The 27,694-nt window shown below is 47.8% G+C and overlaps 1 protein-coding gene across 1 annotated transcript; it reads left to right on the forward strand.

Annotated features, from left to right (window-relative positions):
* CD101 (CD101 molecule) lies at positions 1 to 27,679 on the forward strand. Its single transcript, XM_067546419.1, has 9 exons — positions 1 to 46; positions 2,158 to 2,535; positions 3,764 to 4,177; positions 8,541 to 8,927; positions 11,040 to 11,417; positions 13,075 to 13,491; positions 22,570 to 22,983; positions 23,590 to 23,982; positions 26,690 to 27,679. Exons 1-9 carry the CDS (start codon positions 1 to 3, stop codon positions 26,935 to 26,937), a joined length of 3,075 nt encoding a protein of 1,024 aa, XP_067402520.1. The 3' UTR covers positions 26,938 to 27,679.
* Positions 27,680 to 27,694: the final 15 nt, after the last annotated feature.

Raw genomic sequence — 27,694 nt, forward strand, 5'->3', positions numbered from 1 at the left:
ATGGGGTCCATCCAGAGCTCAGTGGCTTCTCTGCTCTTCATCCTTGGTGAGTGTCATGGAACATGTTGTTGGCTTTCCTCTCCGGTCAGCTCTTGCAGGAAAGGGGGAGGAGGGCAGGCAGAGGCCAAAAGGAGGGCTTAGACATGCAAGCCATCCAGCCCCCTTCGCAGATTTCTTTGTCAAAGCCACCCGCTCCTTTGGCTCTCCTCAGGGAGAGGGATCTGCCCCTTGGGTTCTCTGTCGCACTGGCCACTGCAGCTGGCAATGAATGCTAGGGCTCAGTAATAGACAGAGCTTCCCCCCACCCCTCTGTGACTCAGCATGGCCTGTAGGGCTCCTGAGTGCACTGTGGCATGGGACAGGTGGGACTGCTTTCTGTCACTCTCCTTTGAGTTGCTTCTCCTTGCCACGCTCCCCTCCCTGAGCTACTCCTGATCTCCCCAATGTCCCCGCTCCCTTCCCTTTTCTTTCCATTTACCTGAGCCCCTCCCAGCCGAATAAAACCAAAAAATTGTGGCACTGACGTGACATTTGCTGCCCATCCCATCATTCACCCTGCTTGTGTGGGACAGCCTGGGGCTGTCTCGGCTACTCGGACTGTAAGCGCTCCAGGGCAGGGCCCCCTATCACTCTGCCTTACAATGTCTGGCTCAATGGCGCTTTGTTCTTAGTTGGCCCTTGATTAATACGATTAATAACAATAATAATTTATCTCTCCAACATAACATAAATGGCAAAAACTCCCCTCTGTTTCGGTGGGGTGGGATTTGGTCCATTTTGTACAACCACTGAATGCCTGACAGGTGCACGTTACATGACCTTGCTGTGTACCCCTATTTATGATTAGCTTACCCTGGACCTGTACATTGCACCAGAATCTCCATCCCAACCTGATTTAACCCACAGCCTCCCTAGGAAGCTGCACCTGCTGTTGTTGGCCCTTTTGCTGATGTTGCTATGTTTTGTACTTACTCAGGATACTGAGGGCTTATCTCCAAGAGAAGCTATTCCAGTATAGTGCAGGGGATGAATATAAGGGCTATAGTTCCACTGGCATAACTCTCCATGTAGATACAGTATTCCAGAATGTGAATGCCTTTCTCTGGGTTAGCGTAATCCACTTCCAAAGTTCAATCAGAAGAAGGCACTCTTTTTCTGGAATAGTGTCCACACAGGGTGCTATTCTAGAATGGCTGTTCTGGTCAATGTCCCTGTACAGACAAAGCCCTCTTTTGGACTCTTAAATAAAAAGTGGAGTTCTCAGAGAAAGTTCTTTTACTCTACTTGTAATGAGGGTAGGAAAAATGCAAGCTGAGTAGACTCTGTTGCTTCCCTTTCCCATTCCATTCAGGCCACATGCAGACAGAAGGGGATGGGCCATACGGCTAAGGGGTGAACCGCTCTTGCAGGCTATTCACCTCTGCTGAGATGTCCTTACTTACCTGGTCTGATGCAGCCTCCTTTGGCCCGTCTCATCACCCGATGTGTTCTTATAGCTGTTTTTCTAATGGCAAACCAGCTTTATCCCCCACTGCACTCGCCACCCATCAGTTCCTCTTCTGCCCATTCTGACTTGTGAGATTGGTTTTCTCTGCCCTCTTTCTCCCATCCCTTGTCATACCGATGGGCAGTTCTGCTCTCCGCTCACCCCAGCTGTGTTATCTACAGGCTAATCATGCTCAGTTCTCTTAACTTCTTCACAGGACTCTTTACTGAACCCTGTTATCCTCTTTGTTGCAACTGGCTCCACTCTGTCTTTTAAAAATGTGGCGTGTACATTTCAACACCATGGTGCTCTGCCCTCCCCTTCCCTCCCAACGGAAGTCTAAGCAGAGCCCAGGAGGGCAGTATAGTTCTTAAAAGGATGCTCATCCTTCAAATGTTCGTGTCTCAGTGTGAACATGCAGTTACTGCAGCTGTATGTGCCAACTGGGTATCAGCATATGGAAACGACATTGGCACTGTTATATGATTTGCTCCTCACAATTGTGGTAACTGCACAAGTGAATTAAGCCTGTGACTGCAAGTGCCACGCTTCTACAACTCAGATTCCACATATTTTTAAATCCCCTCTTTTGGGATGTGCCTCTAGAAGAAGTTGCATTGCTGTACATGATAACCATTTAACACCACTGCTGTTTTATTATTTATAAGCAGGACTCTGTGTTGGCCAGAGAGTAGTGCTGGTTCAAGAAGGACGTCTTTACCGGGCGAGAGGTTATCATATCACCATCTGGTGCAATGTCAGTGGCTTCCAGGGGCCCTCGGAGCAGAATTTCCAGTGGTCCATTTATTTGCCTTCAGCACCCGAGCGAGAAGTGCAGATTATCAGCACCATGGATCCCTCCTTCCCGTATGCCAGCTATACCCAGCGTGTGCGGAGTGGGGAGATCTACATAGAGAGGGTACAAGGGGACGCTGCCCTGTTGCACATCAAGGAGCTCCAGGACCGGGATGCCGGCGAGTATGAGTGTCACACACCCACCACCGACGAGAGGTACTTCGGGAGCTACAGCGCCAAGATGAACCTCTCAGGTATGAGCTAGAGAAGGCTGCTAGGCTCACACGTGCCATTCAGCCACCTCGTGGGCTGCTCTTTGCCGCTGGATGCGGGTGGCAAGGTATGATGGTTCAGCTTTTGCTTTGCTTTTCTTCGACACTTTCCAACTGTGGTGGGTCCCATGATGGCAGTGAAACCCCATATGTCAGCATCCCATTTAGTGAAGGGAGAGGCCTGTGAAGGGCAGGGTCTAAAAAGTACAGAGATGACATATGGTTGTCCTTCCCCCCACCCCCCCTCCACCACCACCATCTCCCTCCTCAGAGTGAGAGGTTGCTGGTGGGTACAGGTGACTGTCTTCCCTCTTGGAAGGAAGGAGCAGATGATGTGGTATTGGGAGAGGAGGGGAATAGGGCCTTCATAGCTGGGCCTTCCCTTCTTCCCTGTCTTGGTGTTTTTGCTGCTGCTCCACCCGGTGGTGGAAAGGACGGGGTCCCCAGAATTTCCTCAGCTAGTCACAAACCCCTCCAGCTGCTCCCACTTCATGTTCCTTTCCTGGTGAATCCTCACTTCAAGCTGAGCTTCTCCAAGCTAGAAAAGGGGGAGAGAAGGGGAGCAGTGCTCTCCACACCCCATTTCCTCAACCCCTAGTTCTGGCAGCACACACCAAAATATCTCCATGGGTACAAATTGACAGGCCCTGAAAACTGACCCTTGGCATCCTTTAGGCCAGGCCTATAGGACCCGGGGTCACCCTGACACACTCAGAATGCACACTGACATTCAGGAAAGGGTGACCACGCTAAGGGAGGCCCTTGGGAAGGGGGGGAGAGCTAGGAGGGGGAAACGTGACTGGATGGGAGAAGCAAAGGAAAGTGACTTATTCTAAACTTTCTCATGTAAATGGTGGTGCAGCATTTCCCGGAGAGAGATGCTGTATGGTAACGTTGGAGAGGTCTCTGGTTTCCCCTTTATCCACGTCGTATATCAGCCCATTCTTTGGCCTGCGCCTGATTCTCTTTGGAGTCACTTAACACTGCCCCAGCTTGACCAAAGAGGGTGCAAGACAGAGTGTGTCCTTTGCTGGCCACCAAGGTGCTGAGCCCCTTTATGTATCAGCTGTAACCAGCAGTAAAAGCTGTTAATGCCACAGAGTGAAATCCCCCTGTGCCGGGCGGGTGTGGCTGACAAGGAAGGTATCTATGTCTAGGCAGAGTGTTTTTCCACCTCTGACCAGCACGGCTGTGTTTTCATTGTGTTTAGTGATCCCCGACACCGTCTTGGCCACCATGACACCGCAGGTTCTCACCCGAGTGGAAGGAGATCCGCTAGAGCTCACCTGCGAGGTGTCAAAATCCACGGCTCAACACACCCATCTTTCTGTTGCCTGGTACCATCTCCAGGGAGCAGGAGAGGGCCAGGCCATGATGATCCTTTCCCTGTCCAAGGATTTCGTCTTGACTCCGGGCTCCTCCTACACACAGAGATTTTTGTCTGATGTCCGGCTGGACAAGGTTGGGAACACCACGTACAAGTTGTCTATTGACAGAGTGCAGGCCTCTGACCAGGGCCAAGTGTACTGTGAGGCAGTTGAGTGGATTCAGGACCCTGATGGGACTTGGAAAGACATAGCTCGGAAACAAACAGAAAATACATCGTTGATTGTCGGAAGCCGAGGTAAGATGCCCACAGCCCATCAGTGATGCGCACTGTCATAAAATGGCTCTGTTCCCATCTGAGGGGCCAAAGAGGGATCCTAACTCATGAGCTTTCCCTTTATACAAAGATGCCTTTGTGGTAATGACACCCAGACCTGTTATGTGTCTCTAAAGCCTCTTCACCCACCAGGTCATTAAGTCACTGCACAAAATGAGACTTTACACAACAGCATTAACATGATTGAGAATTCTGGAGCTCTCGGTCCTCTCACATTGGACTGGCAGGTGCTCCAGACAGGGACAGAATCACTCCAGATGCAAAAAAATCCTGTGTTTGATGATCAGAAGTTCTTGGGGGAACGGGAGGGACGGCTCAATATTGCCTACCCCAAGTATTCAAAAATCATGAGTTAATCCCTGACAAATTTTAAGATCATTTAAAAAATTGTAAGATTTTTAAAACAAACTTTGTGTTCTTATTTGCCTTTGGGCACCTGAGTCTGTAGGGTTCAGGTTTTCTTGCTTTTCTCTGCAAGCGTGAGGGCTAGAAACTTTTTAAAATGAAAGCTGAGATTCTCATATAATCACCTGACTCCAGGAGCTGAGGATTTAAGAAAAACATCAAATAGCGTGAGACTTCTCATAAAATGTTGAGAGTTGGCAAAACCGACACCTTCCCAGATACACGTGAAAGTGAGGGGTGAGCCTCCTGATCTGCTTCTTCACTTAGTGGTGGGAGGAAAATGAGGCTGGATTCAAGAGTCCTTAATATTTGCCTGAACACTCAGTAACCACCGGCTGTTATAACCCATTGGTGAGTGTATTACAGGTCCCACTCTGTGCCCATGAAGGAGTTTTGACAGCCACAGCTTGCAATCTTCAGCTCAAGCTGGAGCAGCTCATGCATTTAGCTCTGGAGGTCCCCAGTTGAACCTTGGTGTTTCAGCCATTATGGCTTTGTCTGACTGGCTTTAGTTGAGATTGAGAGAGAGCAAACCATGACAGAACTGAAGTCTCGGCGGAAGAGAGCACAGTTGTGTGCTTGCTCTGCCTCAAAATGCTAGCTGCCGCAGCACAGGCAATTGCCTTATGGCTCGTCTACACTTGAAATGTTGTGCTGCAGCAGCTGTGCCGCCGTAGCATTTTAGGCCTTGTCTACGCTAGCACCTATGCTGGCAAAACATCTGTTGCTCAGGGGTGTGAAAAAACACACCCCTTCAGCGACATCATTTTTGCCAGCATAAGCGCTTGTGTGGACAGTGCTATGTTAGCAGGAGACGCTCTCCCACCCCTGAGAGATGTAGCTATGCCAAAAGTAAATTCCTAGTGTAGATCAGGACTTAGGAGCTTAGGATATGCCTACACTGCAAAAAAACATCCACAGTTGGCCCATGTCCACTGACTCGGCAGCTGAGCCTGAATGTCTACACTGCAATTGTGCAAGTTGGGCCCCACAAGGCAGAGCCAATGAACAGGGGTGGGTGTTTTATTGCAGTGTACACATGCCCTTCGTTGCAATATACAGAAAACAATGTCCTGAGACTTACAAGTTACTTTCACCAGTGGCCTTCAAAGACTGAAACGTACAGCAGCCAGTCAACACTTCATATCACGGTATCATTTATAGACAGCTAATGAATGAGTAATAGATGCTGTTATAAGCATGTTACAGGCATTAGTATGTTACAGATGGTTATTAGCATGTCAGCAGAATGTGTTATAGTTGGTTATGAGCCACCTAGCTGAGGGCAGTGGATTCTGTAAGAAATAACCATTTATTAACACATCTGTTAATCGTTTATTAACTCTTCATAAACTATTTCTCATTGGAACCTGACTACAATGACCCAGCAGTCTTGTGTTCTGTTCTGAGGGTGCACTGATGGAAGTGCCTAGCTTATATTATCATTGATAACTAATAAAATAAACACATCTTTCCAAATAACCTTTCCAAAAATCGGAACCATTTTGCCTTTATCTCCTCACTGGGCTCTGTGAAGAAAACCCTTATTAGAGTACTGTCACTGTCCATCCTTAGAGATCTTTAAGGCCCGGCTTGACAAAGCCCTAGCTGGGATGATTTAATTGGGGTTGGTCCTGCTTTGAGCAGGGGTTGGACTAGATGACCTCCTGAGGTCCCTTCCAACCCTCATCTTCTATGATTAGCTTTGAACTAGAGGGAAACATAGTCCCTCCCCCAGGGGACTTCAATCTAAATTAGATGGCTGTTACAGTTCAGAGGCATAAGCTGCTGGATGAGCAGATGAAGGTCTCATCTCCAAGTGGTGAATAGATTTCATTACGTGGATTTCTTTTCTCTGGGGGACTATCACTGAAGGGCCTCTGGAAAGTGTGTGTTTAGGGGAGGGATCTGAATGGAGGGAGGATGATCTTTATTGCAGGCCTAATCCTGCACCCATTAAAGACAGTGGTAATACTCCCATTGACTGCAGCAGGTTACAGCATTGAGGCATCAGTGCCCAAGATGAAGGGGTTTATAGCAAGCACAGAGGTAGCATGGAGGAAGGTGAGACGGGAGCAAAGGTAGAAGGCTAGGCCTGGGGTGGGGAAGCTAAAGGAGTGAGAAAGGAGGTGAGTGGAAGATGCAGCCCCTTGAAGATGAGGACAAGGAACTGGAGCTTGCTGGGGAATGCATGAAGGAGTTTGACCCAGGAAATGATGCAGTGGGAATGGCACACAAGCAAAGTGATCATAGAAATATTTTGGAAAAGGGGACTGATTTGCAATGTAAGGTGGCTAGAGGAAAGGAGAGTGTTGATGGTGGAGGAGAGAAATGACCATGGTTTGGGCTAAAGTTAATGGCTTGGGTGGAGGGGAAAGATCAGATTTTAGAGAGTGTGGTAAAGGAAGCTGGTGCCTAGTAAAGACACTTGTTCAGAACAGGAAGCCAAATAAATAAATAGCCAAAGGAGTGGTTTTCAGCCTTTTTTTCCATTTGCAGACCCGTAAAAATTTTTGAATGGAGGTGCAGACCCCTTTGGAAGTCATAGACATAGTCTGTGGACCCCCTGGGGTCCACAGATCACAGGTTGAAAACCACTGTTCTGTGGTAATAGCCAGCTTTTGCAAATCACTTGCCATGGACCGCAGGTAGAAAACCACTGAGCTAAATGGTTCAAAGAGTTTATTGAGCGGTGGGCTGCCTGTGGACAAGATGTCATGATGGACACCAGTCAAACGCTTCAAAAACTCTCTTCATGAACATTGATTTTAATTTGGAATGGCTGGCTGGTTTGACAAAGTTTGTACCCCTCATTTACATCCCTAGGTTTTTGTGTGCACCATTGTTTGGAGAACAGCTGCAGTTCATATGAATGTTCCCATGCAAACAAGCTTATTTGCTTTTCATTATTCTCCTGTTTTTAAATTTCATCATCCAATCAGGAAGCAGAAACAATACCGTGTAACTTTGGTTACCAATCACATGCTATGATTTATGAATAGGGATTAGTCAAAGTAAAGAGTTTGGAAACTCCCTATAGGCAGGGAATTCTATTCTAGTTAGATTAATATATTACACTCATCACTAAGGTATCTGACACTTTACACCATTGTTTGAACTTGGAGACCTCTTGATCTCATTGTTCCTATAAACGATTCAGCCAATATTTGGGAATACCAAGCATATTTGCAGAAATCAGGATGTTTCCTCTTTAATTGTCTGTGAACCAAACATTTAAAATCCTAGGATAACTTCTTTGCAATAAATAATTAAAGCAGCTGTAAATCTCAGGAGTTATTGTATTTTTACCATTGGACAAGAGTGTATGGTATTTCCCTTAGAGCTAGGCATTGTCAAAGCAATGGTCGGGTAAATATGTGACCAGTGTAAAGACAGAGTTATGGTCTGTGTTTGATTTTTATGCAGAATTCTCACTGATTTCATGTTTGCATTGCATCTGACGAAGTGGTTTCCTGCCCACGAAATCTTATGCCCAAATAAATCTGTTAGTCTTTAAGGTGCCACAGAACTCTCGCTGTTTTGCTAAAAACAGACTAACACGGCTACCCCTCTGGAACTCATTGATTTCAAGACTTCCATGCAAGGGAGTTTAGTATGGACCATATGCCCCACTCACTCAGCAGTGATCGGTTTCTGTTAAATCTTGTTCTGAATCACCTTTGGGCTTTGTTTCAGTTCTAAGAATTCCTGGAAGATGACTCAGCAACGGTGGAAGTTACAGACCATGTTGTATTAGACCTAAAAATACTTTGCCCTCCAAGAAAGCAGACTCATATCCAAAGGAAATGGCCCAGAGGACCCATTAGATAGAGGTGCCTCCTGACTCTAATGAAGCTAGGAAGGGAAAATTGAACAGGGCCTCTTGACACACACTTACCTTACTTTTGTTTTTCCACAGACCGAGATTTCCATGCTAATATTGCTGCTGTTGAAAGTTCGCTTGCTGAAGGGAAGCCCTTGCAGGTAGATTGCTCGGTGAAAGCCCAGAATAGCCAGAACCGATGGTTCCAAGTGGTTTGGCTCTTCAAAGAAGTAGAAATAGCCAGGATAGACCCACATGGGGTATTGGCCTTGAAGAAGGAGTATGAAGAGAGAGCTGCCTTGGGACAGTTCCAAATGATGAAGAAAAGCAATGAGATGTATATCTTCAAAGTATACCAGGTGGGGCTGAAAGATAAAGGCACATACAGCTGTACAGTTTCAGAGATGGAGAAGGCTTCCACAGGCTTTTCCACCATCCAGTCCAAGACATCATCAGGCATTGATGTCAACGTGAAGCCAATAGGTCAGTAAACTCGAATGCCTTTTCTTCCAAGTGAAATCTGAAAAAGGTCCCTGGTGTGGATTCCATTGTCATTTGTCCCCCCAAAAGGGCAGGTGTGCTGTAGTGCTTGGTACAGTGACAGAAACCAAAGTATTCACTCTGGCGCACATGCAGTGCTTCTACTGCGATAAGCAGCAAGGGGAGTGTGAGCAGAGCCATCTCTAAGGTAGGGCGAATCAGGGCAACCACCCCAGGCCCTGTACTTTCGGGATCCCCATGCTGGACTGAGCGGGAGGCGAGCAGGGGGCCTGAACAGTGTGATTTGCTCCGGGCCCTGCATCTTCCTAGGGACGGCCTGAGTGTGAGCCTCTAATTCAGAGTCTGAACCAATTTACAGGGTCACCCACCCCCATGGAGTTCCCTGATGAACTGCTTCCTCTCTTCAGTAGGCATAAGAGTCTTTTTCCTCTCTCATACAAGCCCTCTTGCAGTTCCCACCACTACTCCTGACGAGGCTGCCTGTGTGCACACAGTGACTGAGATCCTGCATTTGGTAGGGTCATTCTCAATTTCAGCAGGGGTCCCTACTTATTGCCTTTTTGAAGCTACCCTGATAAAGACATGGTACAACCAGTGCTTAAAATGTGCAAGGCTATGGGGGGTGCAGAGTCCCCATCTCTCCCCCCCCCCCCCAAAAAAAAAAAAAAAAAGTTAGTTAAGCCAGGTTATTGAAGGATGTACTTTAAGCACTGTTTTACAATAGGTGCTGCTCCCAGATTGAGACATCCCCCAACACACACACACACTTTTTTCAGACCACTTTAAGCATTGGCTACAACAGCCTATGATGGTAATGATCCGGAGGCTGACAGCTTCCAGTATTAATACTGCCACATTTGGGGCTATTACTTTAGAATACTGCAGTATATTTTTTTTAAGGACGGGATGGCTAAATGAGCTTTACTGACATTCCCAATGACATGTCCTACCATGGCATGCTGTTCTACCCAGCTTTGCAAAAACAGACAACCATCACCATGGTATATCTGTGAATAAACTATCATGGGTGGGTAAAGCGTTGGACTGGGGCTCAGGAGATCTTGATTCAATTCCCAGCTCTGCCACATTGACCTTAAGCAAGTCACTTAATCTCTCTGTCCTTCAGTTACCCATCTGTAAAATGGGGACAATAATACTACTCTCCTCCCACCCTGCATCTGCCTATTTAGATTGGAAGCTCTTTGGGGCAGGGACTCTCTTATCGTGCATGCGTGCACATTGCCTAGTACAATGAAGCCCCTGTCTTGGTTGGGGCTTCTAGGTACTACTGGAACACAAATGATAATTAACAATGAAGGCCATGCACATATAGATCAGGAGTCTGCAAAAATGACTAAGTTGGAAGAATTCTTACTGTTTCTGTATTACTTGGCTTTGTTCATGCAATGATGCTGTGTGGATTTTGCAACTGTGCTAAGTGAGATTAGTTATCCGACTGCTTTGCTTTGCTTTGACCATCCAGCTGCGCTTGGGACACACCCTTTATTCTGCCTCATCCTTTGGTGTCTCTGCAGCTCAAAGATTCTGTTTAATGCCCACAGGTGCTCAGATACCATGGTAATGAGCACAGTACAAGAACCTGAAGAGAACAATTTGTTTTCTTTAATATATTTGTCATAACTCTTCCTATGACTTTAAAAAAAAACCAAACAAACAAACAAAAAAACCTTTAGAGGGAAAGTTAAATGCATCTGAATCAAGTGTGAAGAGCTGACAGAAGTTTTGTCCACACTGGAGCCAAAGGTGTGAGGGAAGGGCCAAGGATTCTAAGCTTCCCTGTCAATGCCTGGAGCCAGGAATTCACCTGTCTCAGTGCAGCAGACAGAGTGAAAGTCAGAGTCTGCGAGTTGAGTATGTTGCATTCATTGAAACATCCCCTAATGTGATGGCTCTGGGAATACCACTGGAGGAAAGAAATGTGCTTCATGTTACTGAATAGATGGTTCCAAATTCAGGACAATTCCCCCTACCCGTTATGTTGAGATTTACCTTGAGACTGTTTAACGTAAGAATACATCTCACTATCTTGGAAAGGACTTTTCTCTTGCAGTAATGGTGGGTTGTTGTTCACAGAAAGCCACATGCGAGTGTCTGTGCTCAGCGAAAGGCAAATAATGGAAGGAGACACCTTGATCCTTCACTGTGAGGTGAGCGAAGCAACAAACCCACTCTCTGTGAATTGGTGGCATCTGCGAAAGAGCGGAGACCAACCGGAGCACATCGTTGAGATGGAACGGGATGGCGTGCTGAGGCCAGGCACCTCCTACCAGGAACGCAGCGCTAATAGGGACCTCAGACTAGAGAAGGTGAATTCCACCACATTCACCCTGGCCATCTACAACACTTCAGCCACCAATGATGGAGGGTCTTACAAATGTGAAGTGACAGAGTGGTCCATGGACAGGAGCTGGAAACAGGCACAGGAAACATCAGTAGCCATTAGCCCTCTTGGTAAGTTGATAGAATCCCTTCCTTACATTACAGTTGGATGATATGCTGTCATAGGTAGTGTGGTCTACTGGTTAAAACATATGCCTGGGAAGCAAGAGATCAGGGTTCTGTTCTAAGCTCTGTCATTGACTTACTATGTGACCTTAGAGAAATCACTTAACAGCTGGGTGCCTGTTTCCCCACCTGTAAAATGGAGGGAATACAACCTGCCTGTCTGCCATGCAGGCTGTTTTGAGAAGTTATCAGTGAAAACTGGTAAAGTGCTTTGAGATCCCTGACTGTCAGGCACTATGTAAATGCCAGTTACCCATTGCAGGAACCCTTTTGAGTCCTCAGCATCTTGAAACATGAAATGATTCGTCTATTGCCACAATTGTTCACGGAAATGAAAATGAACAAAAGGTCTTGCTGAGTTGTACTATAAGAGTTGTCAGTCAGGGATCCTTGATTTTTGGAACACTCTTTGCACCCCCAGAGCCTAACTTTGTTAACTTTTCCAAGCAAAAGTTCCAAGCCCCTTTCCTCCCCCTGCCCCCTTTTGGCTATTTAGGAGGGTGTGGCTTGAAGTAGATCTATTTAGGCACCTTTTCTTTCTGTCCATGTTGGAAGTTTTAATGTATGGGATAGGCACCCATTGCGCTGGAAGGGCCATTGAAATAAATACATAAATAAGTAAATAAATACTGCAAGTGATCAGTGGGAAAAGTGTGCTTGGCAAAATGAAGCACTAGTCATTATTCCAAAACAGACCCTTCCATTAGTAGAGCTGTGGTGGAATCCCACACTAAGTGCTGCAGGGCAGGATTGAGGTATGGTATTGGCAGAGCTGTATTGGGAACCCAAGACTGTGTCTACACTAGAGAGCCTGTGCAGAGTGTAGACGCAGTGTACAATGACAGATGGAGTTATTCTGCTGGCACAGGAACACTGTCTCCCTGAATTATGGTAGCTATGCTGACAGGAGCCTTCCTCTGTTGACATAGCTGTGTCTATGCTGGGGGTTTGTTGGTGTAGCTCTGTCACTACGGGATGTGGTTTTTCACATCCTGTTCCCCATGGCTGTGCCAGTATAAGTTATAAGTGTAGACCAGGCCCAAGTCTGGAATCGCAGGAGATGCTGCAGTTCAGGATTTAGGCACAACGCGAGAGCTGTGCGTGGGATCAGGAATGGAATAGCAGGATGCGCATCAGGAGCGAGATGCATTAGCAAAACTGAGGGGCACAGAAATGAAAGAGCAGGGGATGACTTTAATCAGGATTGAGTTGTTTTGGCAATGTTTGTATGATCCGGAATAGGCTGGGGGGCTCCAAGTGATGGGGGCACACTGACCGAGTGGGGCAGCCCAGCCTGAAATAGCATTGAGGGGTAAGGTAGGAGCAAGGTGTGTTATCAGAGCTGTGGAATGGCAGGGAAAGCTGGGTCGACACTTCCCCGAATAATGATCAAGACAGCGCTATTAATTCCCCAGTATCATGAGCACAAAGTTCACTTGTAAAATAAACAACTAAACCTTAAATCAGCCAGTCAATGTGTGAACAGCCCCAGGTCTGGGGGGACAGTGCTGCATGTGAAGGGTTAAAAGCAGGTAGAATGATTGTCCATCTCTGTTTATAACCTTACAAACACAGTACCAATGGTGTGCTTCCTTGTTGACAGGTTCGAATGTGAGCGCCACCCTGATAAGCCGAACAGCAGATATCAAATTTACTCAGGATTTTGAACTGTTCTGCCAGGTCCCGGCCAGCTATGTTATCACCAAAGTGCCAGTATCGATAACTTGGCAATTCCAGCCCAGCACCGGGCCTACTGGCTATCAACAGCTCGTCAAGATCATGCCCAGTGGCACCATTGAGTGGGGGGCTGCCCCATCACACTTTCAGAGGAAGACCAGAGTCACAAAATCTGCATCTGCCTCCCAACTCCTAATCCACAGTGCCACAGAGCAGGATGCGGGGAGGTACAGGTGTGAGGTGGAGTTCTGGAGGAGAAGCTCCCAGCATGCAGGACATCCAGCTGTGGCAGCTGCGGCTGCTGTGATGTCTAATGTTGTGGCGATAAAGGTCACTCCACCAGGTGAGTGGCAGCAAACGCTTTTCTCAGCAGCTCCTTATTGCTGTGTGATTTGCAGAAATCCAAAAAGAATGTAATTAGCAGTTACTTTGTCTCCATGATCCTAAAACTGCTCGCACCCCACCGGTCTAGATCATGCACCAAGGCCACAGCTGCAGGTGCTGTGTGTGTTAATTCTGTCTCATCCAGTGTGGCTGTTACACATGGTTTTGAAGTGAACTTAGTGCTGGTGCGTGCAGCCTCTGTTTATCCATAGAATGGATCCATGGGGAATGGCTGTTGAAGATTCCCTCCCTGCCACAGGCTTGCCGATGGGCTTTAACCCTAACCTCTGGGGCAAAAGGGGATTCAGTCCATGGCCTATGCAATCTTTTGCTTCTCTGCTCAGACTATCATAAAATGGGGCCAGTGGAGGAGGTTCTGAGACACAGACACCTCTTTATTTCACTAGGTAATACTTAGTCCTGCCTCAGTGCAGGGGACCTGACTAGATGACCTAGTGAGGTTCCTTCCAGACTACGTTTATGTGCTAGACCCTTGAATGGCTACCATATGATAGTGACTTTTAGTCACTATTGCCCTGGGTTGGACGGGAGCCAGTGCCTTGGATGTAAAAAGTTCCATTCCTTATTTCCAGTCTGCCCTTGTCCAATGTATCCTCAACACATTCTTCTATTCTCACCTGCCTATACACACTAGAGGCCAGTATAACTTATTTGGGAGGTGTCATGGCCTGTGTGTCAAAGCAGCTGGGGGGGTGAGGTGGGGTTTGTTTCTGCTACTTGTTATCCTTCTGACTCCAATGGGTGGGAAGGATCCCCTGAGGTGTGGTACATCATGGAAAAGATGCTGCAGTTTGGGGTACAGCATGTGGGTATCTGATTCTCTGTGAATAACCAGGACTTTGATAGGGATCTATACTCAGTCTCCATGCCTCTCGAGAGTCTCCCAGTATCTGTAGGGAGTCACGGACTGAAATTCCTCATATGGGATCATGGAATGTTGTTAGTGAATTTAAGTCCTTGCGCAGATCCTCAGCTGGCCAGTGTAGCTCCATTGAAATGGATAGAGATACATCAGTTTACAGCAGCTGATTATCTGGCCCCTTGAGAGTACTTAGTGACTGTCAAGGCCTGATCCCCTAAGCCATAGTTTCTCAACCTGTGGTACGCGTACCCCCAGGAGTATGTGAGAGACAGGCAGGAGGTACGTGGCGAAAAACCCAGTGAAGGGAGGTGAGCAGCATCCATGGACTTCTGGGGAAGCCAGGTGGCAGCCACCTGCTTCCCGACCGGTCCCAGCTCCCAGCTCCCAGCTGGGAGACAGGTGCCCCACACAGTGTGATTTGCCCCAAGCCCGCACCCCCTAGGGATGGCCATGTGGAGTGCTATTATCCACTCTGGTGGGCCGCTTGTGCCTGCTTAGACCTCACAAGTTCCCACCTGTGTGAGGAGAACACCACGTGACCCCGCCATCAGGCCATAGTGATTGGCTGGTGTTGGCCTTTGCTCCTATATGGAGGAAGGGGAAGAGGAAGGAGGGGAGAAACAGCAGGGGTTTTGTGATCTGCCACAGCCACACAGCGCTGCAGAACTCACAACTCTCCTGCTTTACGAGAAATACAGTCGTCCAGCGGTAAAGGGGGAAAAAGGTTGTATTTCTCAGAGTGGAAAATTGAGTGTTGGGGTACTTATTAAAATTTTCAGAAATTAGGGGGTACTTGCTACCTAAAAGGTTGAGAAACACTGCACTAAGCCAATGAGGCCCAAGCCTAGGACTGTGGCCCTGTTGCCATGGGGATTTTCTAGTACCAGTTCTGTTCATGAAAAATCGTAAAGTCTTTTTTGCATTAGATATTTCCAATTTTCTCACTTATCTGACGGCTATGTCTACACTTAAACTGCTACAGCAGCACAGCTGCAGCATTTCAGCTGTGGCGCTGAAGCGCTTCAGTGTTAGACATGCACTACAGAGACAGAAAGGGTTCTCCCATCACTGTAGTTAAGCCACCTCCCTGAGAGCTGGTCGCTAGGTTGATGGAAGACTTCTTTGGTCAACCTAGCACTGTCTACACTGAGCCTTAGGTCAGCTTAACTATGTCACTCGGGGGTATGGATTTTTCCCATTCCTCAGCCACATAGCTAGGTCGACCTAACTTTTTAGTGTAGACCTGGGCTTTGCCTTTTAGGGAATGCAGTCCCATGAACTGAAATCTTGAGCTTTCCATGCTTGTAAGTGCTGGACTTGCTGTAGCATATATTTAATATGTCCTCCCCCGTTCAGCTCCACTGATATGGCTCCCTATGGGTCCATCACTGATTGCTGCAGCTTTCCCTTCCTTAAGGATTTAGCTGTCATGACTCTCTGGTTTGCATCTGGAATATAGATTTTCAGTGAGCAGGAGGACCCTGGGAGGCAGTAATACTGAAGGGGAACAAGGGATGATAGTGAACAGCAAACTTAAATTTGTAATCTAAAATGGCAGCCAGAAAAGCCAGTGGAAGGTTATAGGTTACTTATGCAGATGTATCTTGGTCATGTAGCAGCAATGGTCGTGTAGCAGGGATGTTGTATTGTGTCCTGGACACTGCAGTATTAGAAAGACACTGCAGCTGAGAGAAGAGCAAAACAAATGATCAGGGGGATGGAAGGATTGATCTGAAAGCTAGCTGTGTACTGTTTTGCTAAGAAAGGGATCAGAAGCCTATGACTATCTGGTGTCTGTAAGTACCGGAGAGGGTGGCACAGGAGTCAGGGAAGGGAAAGTCACCTAGGCATAAAGGGATGAAATTGAGTAACAGAAAAATTAGGCTGCAAATCAGGAAAAACTTTGACAATGAAATCTACTAGGCTATGTAATTTTGTCAGTTGGGAGCCCCGTTTTTTGGGACACTTTAAATGGAGACTGGGCAAAACCCCCTAGAAAATGTCAAGTAAGAAACAATCCTTCCTTTGCAGAAGGAGGCTAGGTTATAAAATAACAGATTTACTTCCATCTCTGATTCAGGCCCTGACAGTTCAGCATCCTACCTCCCTAGAGTGGCCAATACCTATTGCTTCAAAGTTTAAATCTATAATTTATTTATAAATTATTTATAATCTATTAAATCCATAAAGCACATTAACGTTGTCCCAGAGAGGAGAGGGATAAAGCTCCTTTCTAGCATTTGCCCAAGTAGTCCATAGTGGGTTAGAGGCGGGGGGGGAGAGGAGAGAGAGTGTCATCAGCAGGGAGAGTTCAAAGAGAGACACTCAATGGGAGAGTCTGGTTAGTTAATTAAATTGAAATTGGTTCTATTTTTGCTTTCACATCTTTCTATGGCAGGGAAGCAGCTTGTCTGCTTTTTATAGAGCCACTTTAGCCATGTGGTCATGAGAGACAGAAGCCTTAAAGCGAAAGGGGTGGGGCATTAGCAAGTGCTCTGCTTCATCTTGGGGATGAGCTTTAGAGGAGACGCAACAGACATTTCTCTCATGAGAATCAAGTGTCCTTTGTTGGCAGAAGCCCATGCACATTCTCCTCGTGCGCTCCAACACAGCTTCGGTTTCTCTGGAACTTTTCTGAGAGGAGACTGCCAAACCACTTACATTAAAATGAGATACTCAGCTGGGCAAGTTAGCATAATGCTAGCTAGGGCTAACAACCCATCCTGACTTTTTTGGGAAGGTCACAGTTTTCGTGAGTTTGTCTGGAGTCCCAGGATGCTCCCATGTAGGTTACCCTGAATCTGTGTCAGAGTGTGATGCATGTTAAACTTTCATTTAAAATTACTGACGTTTCTATAGGTCTTTGTCTCCAAAGGTTGCAGAGTGCATTGCAAATTGTATGCTACAATCAATTCACCCCTACTGCAATGGCATCCCCTCTGGCGTGGGTGACAGGCAGCTGCCTACTACATTCAAAGCTGCCGTCTAGAAGAAGATTATTCCAACTGTCTGAAGCCCACAAGCAGTTTGAATCTCAGCTGAGCCCACTCTTATCAGACTGCTGTTATGGCAGCCACCACAGGGGATTGAACAGGGTCCTTCACTGCTAAACCATGAGTTGCTGTAATTTAAGCTAAAGAGTCTTCCTCTCAAGCTGAGAATGGTAATGGATGTGTATCTTCTGTGGATCAGACATAGTGGGGGCACAACACTCTGACCAGCAGAATACAAAAGCCACAGCCTTTCAGGAAAAGAAATGAAGAAGAATAGTGTAACCCTTTGAAAGTGGAGGGAATCAGTATGTAATTGTATAACTAGGCTAGGGGTCTGGAACTCATAGCCGTATTCTTATAAGGAAGCCCAGTATCTTTAATGACCACAAGTGATATCACGGCCTTTTGTCTCATCTGAGAAATGGCACCTCCAGCAGCACATTACTACTCCTCTGTGATTAGGGTGATTAGTTCAGTACTGACTAAAAGAGAAGAGTGCCCAGTATTAAGCCACCACACCACTTCCTCTGATATTCAGGCGTTCTCATGCCATTGACACTTGCATAATTTTGAAAGTCCTACGGTCTGGGTTCTAGCTGCCTGAGGAAGCAACACCTTCCCTCTGCTCTGCCATAAGAACTGAGATCAGCTGGTGCTCAAGCCTGGATTTAAAAGCCTGGTGATGAGGTATTCTCAGTGGGTGCTTCTTAACCCTGGAATTTCCTTCCACTTTTAGTCAGACAGATTTGTTGGTCTTCAGGGCACAGAATCAGACTCCTGGATCTGGGCTGAGGGCAGGTTACACTTCAGTTATACTTAGTCAGTTAGGCTCTGGGATTGAATCTGTTTTTAGTTATGATGAGGTAATCTGTGCTGCACTGGATTTATGCTAATACCCGGAGCTGGCTCTGATGGGTGCATTTTTAAGGATGGAGAAATAAAGAAATGAAGTAAAATCCAAGTCCTGACCCTGCTCAGCTCTGCATAGCCTAAGGGATTTGATGGGGAACAGTCAGAGGGGTGCATGGCAGAAGGACAGACGACTAAAGCGGGTGACCCTTCGCCGCCCAGCCATTCCATGCATTCACACAGGAGCAGCCCTAGCCAATTTGCCGCCCAGGGTGGAAAATGTTTTTGGCAACTCCCCCATCCCTGGCCCTCACCAGCAGCCGAGCCAAAAAAGTCAAACACAAACACAGCCAGACAATCAGCAGAGTGAAAATGGTCAGCCATTCAGAGTGGAGGGGGGAAAAAAGCTCCCCCTGGAAGTTAGTGCCCAGCGCAGCTGCCCTGCTCGCCTGCCCCTAGAACCGTCCATCTCTGCGTTCACAGCACGTTGTACCTGCAAAGCACAGTTGTCATTTGCTGTGAAATACAGAGCAGCAAAACATCCTGCCACCCCATTTGAAGCAGCTGCCTTGTTCCTTTCCATCACCCCTTCGTGATTCTTGTCACAGTAGGACCCAAATCCTCACTGTTGTTCTCTCGCTGACATGGCAGCCTGTGAAACATGCCACTTTTATCTTCCTGAAACATTTATGAGGCCAATCCCAGCGTTGTGGCATTTGGATTGCGCTTTCAATTTGAGAGCGACGTGTGCTAATGTCTCCAATGGGATTTGGTGGGGGGAGGAGGAGTGAGAAATAGAAAATAAGACATGGAGTTGGAGGGACGCAGACACATCGAATAGAGAAAGGAAGACCGGGATAAAGGGAGAGAGAGACTTGGCTGGCAGATCTGAGAGGGAGGCAGAGGCACCACACAACCCCCAAGAGGAGTTAGGGAGGGTGTCTGCATTGGCTGAGTTGAGGCGTGGCAAGGATGGGCTCTGAAAGGAGACACTCCTCTTTGGCTGGAGAATTGAGGGGCTGCAGCACCTGGGTATAAAGGGGGAGGTACGCCATGGGGATGGGGGGAATGGGAGGGTCTCTGGGGCATAGACAGACATGCAGAGGAGCTCCAGGAAGGAAGAAAGAAGAGAAGGGGAAACATGAAGTTCTGGCATATGTGAGAGGACCTCTGGGGACAGGGAATGCCCCCGAGGTTTTAAGAAAGAATGGGGGGTGCTGAGGGGAGACCCAAAGGAAAGAGGAAATGAGGGGGGAAGGGCTCTGAATGCTATTTGTGATGGACCCCTGGGAGAAGATAGGCTGTGGGGGCACCAGATGAAGAGAGTCATATCAGAGGATCCTTCAGGGAGGTGGGGAAGGAAGGGAGGATGTAGGGTCAGGAAACAGCCCTTGAGGCCAAGGGTCTTGCTCCAGAGGAATAGAGAGGAGGTGCCAAGCTCCCACATCTCCCAATAAAATCAGTGGGAGCTGAGGACATACTGTACCTCACAGAATCAGGGCCATAATTCTCACCTAATGAATTAATATTTCCTTGATGACCCATTTCTGACTTTCACTGAAGTGTGTGCATGTAAAGTTGTCCTGTTCCCAGGGTGGCAGGACATGTTGAATGCCATGCACCTCATCTACATCTGCACAGGCAAACTCTTCTGCATACCTGAGCTCCCCTATGCCACCATACCTGGGATTAAAGACCCCAGAGTTGATTTCTGTCCTCCCCAGTCCTCTGTATGCTCAGTATATGGCAGTGCCGTTTAGCCCTCTCTGCCACAGTGGCCAGCAAAGAGTACAGCTGTCCCAGTTGACTGTGTGAGTAAGGGGGGGCCTCTAGGACAGGGTGCAGGAACCATCTCAGATTCTCCCTTGCCAGCTCCTCTACCCCACCCTGAAATGACTATCAGATCCAAACCGTAAGGCAGCAGCAGCTCCCCACTCCAACCCATCCACACCTGCAGCATCTAGACTGGATCGTTCCTCTACATCCTTAGCACCCACTATCTAAGATGGTGAATGAGAGCCTGAGAAGGGAAAGAAGGGAAGGAGACAAGTCCCCAAAGAAATAATCTCTCTGCTTCATGGCTAGTCTCCCCATCTAAAATAAACAGTCTCTTAGAAAGCAAGGTGTAGGGGTGTGGGGTACATGTGCATGTGGTATGGGAAAACTATGTGAGAGACTGCGTGTTCAGATGCTTTTTATTGCCTTCCCAATTGAATTAGCAACAGGTGACACAATCAGAACTAAACCCCATAAACAGAGACTGAATTTGCAGGGTACACCCCAGTATCATTCCAGTGGGAGATGGGTGCAGAACTGAAGCGGGATTAGGATGTTTCTTTTGTTGGCATTCAAGCCATTCAGCACTTAATTGAACAATTACCAGGTAAAACGACTAGGGACATTCAGGCATCCATTCCCAGACTTCTAGTTATTAACCAAGGCAGACAGATGAGGCAGGAAGTGGTGGTGAAACCCATGGAAGCTCTTTAGTTTGTTTGAGATGAAAGGCCCTCGTTGGTCAGTTTCCAAAGCTGCACCTTTTGTTTTTAATTTGTGTACAAGTCTGGTGGCGAAAGGTGTGGGAGACGGAAGTGCCCATGGAACAAGTTCTGTAGGAGGAGAAGGGCAAGGCAGTCTCAGCGCTGAATGTCCCGCCCTTCACCCCCCACCACCTTCACCAGCTGTCTTCTTGCCCAATAGTCACCCACTGCCACAGCTCCAAACTAAATCTCCTGGCATCTTCTCCTGCCCACCCTGTTGCTCCACTGAAGAGGACAGGCACCGATGGGATCTTCGTTCCCTGTGTGTCCTTCCTCCATTATTGGCTCGTGGCATCAGTCCCAGGCCAGGAATGCTGCTGGGGAGCGGGGGCACCTCCCACTGAGTGAAGGGAATAAACATCAAGGAGGTAGATGAATTGTTTGGGATGGTACACAAGGGTATGACTAAAAGTAAAGGATTGACTTTCTGGAGAAACTTCCAGTCAGTGAGCTAGCAGACCAGTCTCCCAAGGCAAGGACTGTAGTAGCATTATTAAAGTACTGGAAATGTGCCTGGAAAGGAACAATCCTGACTGGGCAGGGAGATGGCTGGGTGACTGTAACAGGGTAACTGTCCCCTTAAGGGTAGCCAGGACTTTAGTTGTCAATCAGCACCTCCTCAGTGGTGTGACCCTTCAGTTCTGGGACTATTTAGAGTAGACGAAGACCTGTGGAAGGCAGAGCTAACTGTTGGGAGAAGAAAGATGGTCCCGGGACAATAGTTAAGGCTTGGGGAAAATGCAGGCTGTGGTTTCTTTAAGGGCCTGAGACCAGGAGCTTTACAAAGTGGGCGAGGCAGGGCTCTGCTCTTTCTCAGCGAATCAGGACAAGCTCTGGGAAGATGACCGTACATGTTCTGTTTCTACCCTCAGAACAGGTGAGACATCAGGGGGAAAAGGTGTGCATCTGAACTCACCTAGCCTAAGGGTGAATGGACTGATTGGGAAAAGGGCCAGTTGGAGGAGATGCTGGCTGTGGCTCCTGTCTTAAGGATAAAGAGAGAGTCTGAAGTACAAGGCAGCTCCGAGAGGAGGGCTTGGGCCTCCTGAAGAGGGAAGAAAACTGCCCTCAGGACTCTTATATGGACCCAGAGTGGGTATGCACTTAAGTGACTAAAGAAGTTACCCTCTGTAGAATGAGTTAATAACTAGACCCCACAAAGGTGGTATATGTTTGAACTAATCTGGTCTGGGTAATTGACTGAAAGAACAGAGGCAGGGCGTTGCAGAGCCACACTTGGCCAGCTGGAGGTGCTACAAGTCAGGCACATCACTTGACCGTGAACATAGAGCTCTTTTATCTCTGATGTCTGTGATTCTCACTGGTGTTTTCCTTTAGCAGTTGTCGGATGGGTAGGTCTGTGCAGATTGGTTTGCTGTGGGATTGCTTCTGAGTGCTTGAACATGTGTGCCCCTGTTTGTTCTTGTAGGGTTGCTTGTGAAGGCTGAGTTGGACACAGAGCTTTGTTGTTGTGGAGTTGCTCATGGGGGATTTGCGAGGAAAAGCATGTTCAAAGATTTAAAAAAAAAAATTACAGGAACATTGCAAGTATTCTAAAAGATAGTAGATTGGAATCTGGGCCTGGCGTCTTTCAGAATGTTCAGGCTTACGAAATATCACAGTCTTTTATGTGTAATTTCAGACTTGTTCCCTCTAGCCTCTGTCCTAAAGACCAGTGCGGGCTTCTGATGTCATCATTTCAGGAAACATATCCCTTTCTAGTGTCTAGTACTGGTAGCTACCATAGTTACTTTTTCTCCCTCTTGATTTAGAGAGCAAGCTAAGAGTAGACACAGAAGACAGATCCCTGGAGATCTCTGGCAGCACAGACACAGAAATCAAATGCAGAATCACATCACTGACCCAGAAGGATGCTCAGTTAGCCGTTACCTGGTACTTCCTACCACCCTCTCCAGCTGATGCAGCCCCACTGCAAATCGTGAGCACGAACTACAGCAACATCCTGGAATATGGGGCAGAGTTCAGCTCTCCTATGCAGAAATCTAAATTCCACAGTGAGAGGGTCTCCAGCGACCTCTTCCAGCTGCGTATTCTGTCTGTGAATCATGGTGACCGCGGCAGGTATTACTGCCTGGTAGAGGAGTGGCTCTGGACAGCAGACAGTGGCTGGTACAAACTTGGGAAGAAGGAATCAGGAAAGACTATGCTGGAGTTCAAGCTTTCAGGTAAATATGCTGGCCCAGAAGGGATCCCTGTAGCGTGAGATTGGCTTTCCCCTATCACAATATGTATGTCCATAAGAAACAAAGGCTGGATTCCCAGCTGCACGGAGTTCATGCTTGACACAGCTGTGGCGGGAGGCCTTCCTCAATCAATTATGAAGGCTGGAATGGTCCTTTGGGGATTGCTTCTTCCAGCCCCCATCACACCCTCAGCCTGTCCTGTGCTGCGGGCTGGAGCTCTGAGTGAGTGATGAGGAAGCTGGTACAGTCTGTGAACATTGTGGTGCGGGGGGGCCACATGCCCAAGTGAGCAGGTGAGGCGAGGGAGGTGGGGGCTGGAACCATGACTAAGCAGTAGGGGTGGGAGTTAGGACATGCAGTTGAAGGAGCACCGAGCGCCTCGCACAGGAGCAGGTCACATGACTTCCCATCAACCCTGACAATAATGTGATTCCGGGTCTCAAACAGGCCATCCAACCCCCTCCCCCACGTGTTGTATGGACACTCTCCTCAGCCTCTCTGCACATTAGAACAAGCCTATGCATATCTCTTTGAGCTGTGGAAGGGAGTCCCTGAATGAAGGCCTTTTCTGCTTGCCTCCCACCCCAGAAAACAAGCTACATGTTGAAAAAACCAACCACAGCATCACAGCCACCGAGAATGAGGACGTGACCATGAGCTGCCTCTTGCAGGGTCCCTCCCAACCAGCCTCTCTCTTCTCTGCCATCTGGTTCCATGGTCTGGAGCACTCTGGGATGAAAACCCTGATGAAAATGCACGCCAGTGGCATGGTGGAGTACGCTGAGGCAGGGAAGGGGGGCAGGCTGCACCTTCGCCGCCCATCCTTCGGTGACTTCAGTCTGACGCTGCGGAGCGTGGAGCTGGGCGATGCCGGGGTGTATTGGTGCCAGGTGCAGGAGTGGCAGCAGGACGGCAGCGGTGCTTGGGTTGAACGGGCATCGGAACTGTCGGGGTACACACGGCTCACCGCGCTGCCGCCAGGTCAGGCTCCCCCCGTTCCCGGTTCCCCTGCATTACCCATCTCCAGCAAACATCTGCTGCCTCTCTGAAACGATCCTGCGCAGCCGGGGGTGAGGGGCAATGGCAGAGCTCTACTGGGGACGCAGAGTTGGGATTTGAGGGGTGCTGCAGGGTCAGGAACAGGGAGCATGATGGAATAGCAGGGACTACTGCAATTTAGGGTTCAGGTGCACTATCAGGAATAGCCTGCTGCGGGGAAGGATCAAAGTACAGGGGCAGAGCTATGTTGAGGACATAGGGCCAGAAGTGCATGGAGTACTGCTGGTTGGTATGCAGGGAACTCCAGAGGACAGAAAAGGAGGGAGGCAGGCCTACCCACAGAAAAGATCATTCAAGTTGTTTTTGTTCTACAACAACAGCAACATAGTTTCCTGAAGCCTCTCTTCTCTCTCCTTGTGGTGATAGGAGATGACCTGCAGGTGCACATTGCAGGCTCGGCAGCTGTGCTGCAGGAGAACCAGGGGGACCTCCACCTAGACTGCAACCTCTCCTCGGGATCGCCCAGCACCAGCAGCACTGCCTTCTCTGTCAGCTGGTGGAGAATGACCGGGGCAGGCAAAGAAATGTTATTCAGTGTGAACCACAGCTCTCTGTTTCAGTATGGTACCGCTGGCGCCAGGAACAGGCTGCGGTTTGAGAGGCCTGGGGAGATGCAGTACAGACTGACGCTGCTGAGGCCTGAAGTGTCTGACAGCGGTGACTTCCAGTGCCATGGGGAGATATGGGTATTCGGCCCTGGGCGCCGCTGGGATAAGAGGAGTGAGCGGCACTCAGGGAACATCACTGTGCTGATTCTTCCAGCAGGTAACGAATGAGCACCTGTCTAAGCGCTGCCAAAGCTTCTCCCTTGCCTCCAGCCCTGTAGGGTAAAGATTGAAGATGGGGCCCAAACCAAATCCTAGAACTGAATGGTCTGGAATTTACTAGGGGGGGAATCTAAACGCAGTCGCTCAGCTGTCCCTTAGCTCTCCAGTGGGCCAAACCCAGGGGCTAGGGACCTCAAACTCTGGAGGGGGTGGGTTTAGGGTTTGGGCCTACAAGGTGCTGAGCGCTGACTCCGATCCAGCAAAGCACTTAGGCACGTGCTGAGCTTTAAGCATGTGAACAACCCCACTGACTTCAAAGTGACTATTCCCATGCTTAAGTGCTTTGCTGAACTGGGACCAAGCGCTCAATGTTTTGCGAAATCAGGCCCTCACAGTCCTGATCTGAATCTTGCAGCTTGAAACTGTGTTCTTGTTAGGTTCTGATTTTTGGAAAAACTCTGAAAGACCAGGGCTTTCATTCAATTTGGATAAAGTCTTGGATGTTCTTCTGAACCTCTAGAGACTGCAAAAAAAAACCCAAAACCTTGGAAATCTCCTGGGAACAGACTTTCTTGGTGACATTTCCTGTCCTGTCCTGTTTCCAATGAGGCCAAGAATATTACCATCCTTTGGGGGTAAATTGGGGTGTTCGAGGCTTGGATAAAATTCAGGGATTCTGCAGCAATGAAACTGAATACCCAGAACCAAAGATTTCAAACATATGCAGTGTGTTTAGGGAGGTGCTGAAGATTTCTAAAATGCATCACCCATCTGTGGGTAGGATCTGTCATCCTCATAACTGGATGCTAGCTTGCTGTTGTACTGCGATGTCTCTGTCACTAGCTCTTCCTGTGTCAGTATTATTTATTAATCCTTATTATTGCTGGGTGAAATTGTACTTGCTGAAAATTTCTCATGGAATTTGCATGTATATTTTTGCCAATTAGTTTTGCATCCTCAATATTATGATTTCCACAAAATTCCAAGAGACTGGATATTTTTCACAGCAAAGCACATGAACTTTCAAGTGCCACTCACTTGAAAAATGTGTATCCTAGTGAGGACGCCATCCCAGAGGGCAAGTGATCTAGAAGAATGAGCCAGGGTATCTTAAATTCTAGTCCCTCTGCTAACACTCCCTGGCCAGAAGGATTCTCACATGGTATTTTTATTTTTATGAGGTAGGGTAAATTTCTCTCTCTCATTTTACAGATGGGAGAACTGAGCCTCAGAGTGATAACATTATTTTCCCAGTGAAGCACAGAAAGCCAGTGTCAGAACCAAGATTAAACATCAGGTTACTTGACTCCTAGGTCCTGTCTAACCCTCTAGACCACACTGGCTTCCAGGCTAGTCACTTCAAGAACAATCCTAGGTCAAAACACCCATAGATACAGCCCAAAACTCCTGAACTACCCAATAGCAACATGCCTGGGTGCTTATAAGATTAAGGGGGAAACTAAAGGAAACAAACAAATTTCAAGATACTTAGAATACACTGAAGGGACCATTGTGATCATCTATGGTAACGCAGGCCCCAGATGACATTTCTATGGCCTGTGTTATGCAGGTCATTGGAAACTGCTGATTTGCCAAACCTGAAACTTTATTGCAAAGGACATGGGAGGGCAATAGGGACTCATCCGCTTGGTTGAGCTGTGTTGTGGGAGACCTACATTCAAGCCCCTGATCTGACTAAGGAAAAGCAGGGACATGAATGTAGTTCTCCCATGTCTTGTGCAGGTGTGTGCCATAACCACTGGGCTATTGGCTGTAATCACCCATGAGCACTGTGAATATTGAACAGCAGAAGGGGTGAGTAGAAATAGCTGCTGTGTTCAATTGTTTTCTGTTTTTTGCAGAGTCAACAGTTTCTTCCAGGGTGTGTTCATCTCCATCACTGCTCCACTTCATCCTAATCTACCCCCTGATTCTATTCCTTAGCCTGATTGCTGTTTTCCTCTGCTTGTACGCCAAGATCAGGCAGACCCGCAAGGAATCAATCTATCAAAGGAAAGGAAAAGAGCTGTGGTTGGATTTGAAAGGGGTTGGAGATGTTGAACCAATGGATGCTGACCATAATAATCTGAAGGCAGAAGAGACGGACTGAATGCTTGGACGGCATGGGGGGAATGGGACTGTGTGCTGCTGTTCAGTGTCACGTGCTCTGAATCCGTGAAAATGTGCATTTTCATTGTTACCTTTAAGTGGCAAAATAAGAAAGTGACAGGAAACAGACTGGACGGCTCAGGGAACTGGGACTGGAGCTTTTTTGTCTCACTACCTGCAGAGGTGCCTGTGTTGCCTTCCTCCTGTAATAGTAGTTTCTGAAGCCTTCATAATATTAATTTATCCTTGCAAAATGCCTGTGCATAAGGAAAGTACTGTCCCCATTTTTACAGTTGGAGTGTTGCAATACTGAGAGATCAAGGCTGAGATTTTCAGAGGGATTTGGACATCGAATTCCTGTTAACTTTAATGAAAATAAGGCATCTAAATTGCCAGCTGTGACTTTGAAAATCTCAGCCTATGGGATTTGCCCACGGTCACACAGGAGGTCTGTGGCAGAGCTGAGACCTGCACCCAGATCTCTCAAGTCCTAGTCCAGTGCCTTGGCCACAAGACCAACTTTCATCTTCTGTTGGCTGATTCTGGTGCAACAGTCAGTGGCTAGCGGCCAAAAGTCATTACCAGCTACTTCCTCATGAATGACCTATGAGAGATGAGTTGGTGGGTCTTAATCCAGTTCTCAGGGGAAAGGAGTCTTCATCTCAATAATCACAACTCCAGTTGGCACAAGTTGGCATTGTTGTTGGCAATCATATCCAAGTGGGCCCTGGAGATTGGACTCCCCTCCCTTATCAGAT

The sequence above is a fragment of the Emydura macquarii genome, unplaced genomic scaffold (genome assembly GCF_026122565.2).
Source record: "Emydura macquarii macquarii isolate MOO-44397 ecotype Brisbane River unplaced genomic scaffold, CSIRO-AGI_Emac_v2 contig_1119, whole genome shotgun sequence".
Lineage (NCBI taxonomy): Eukaryota > Metazoa > Chordata > Testudines > Chelidae > Emydura > Emydura macquarii.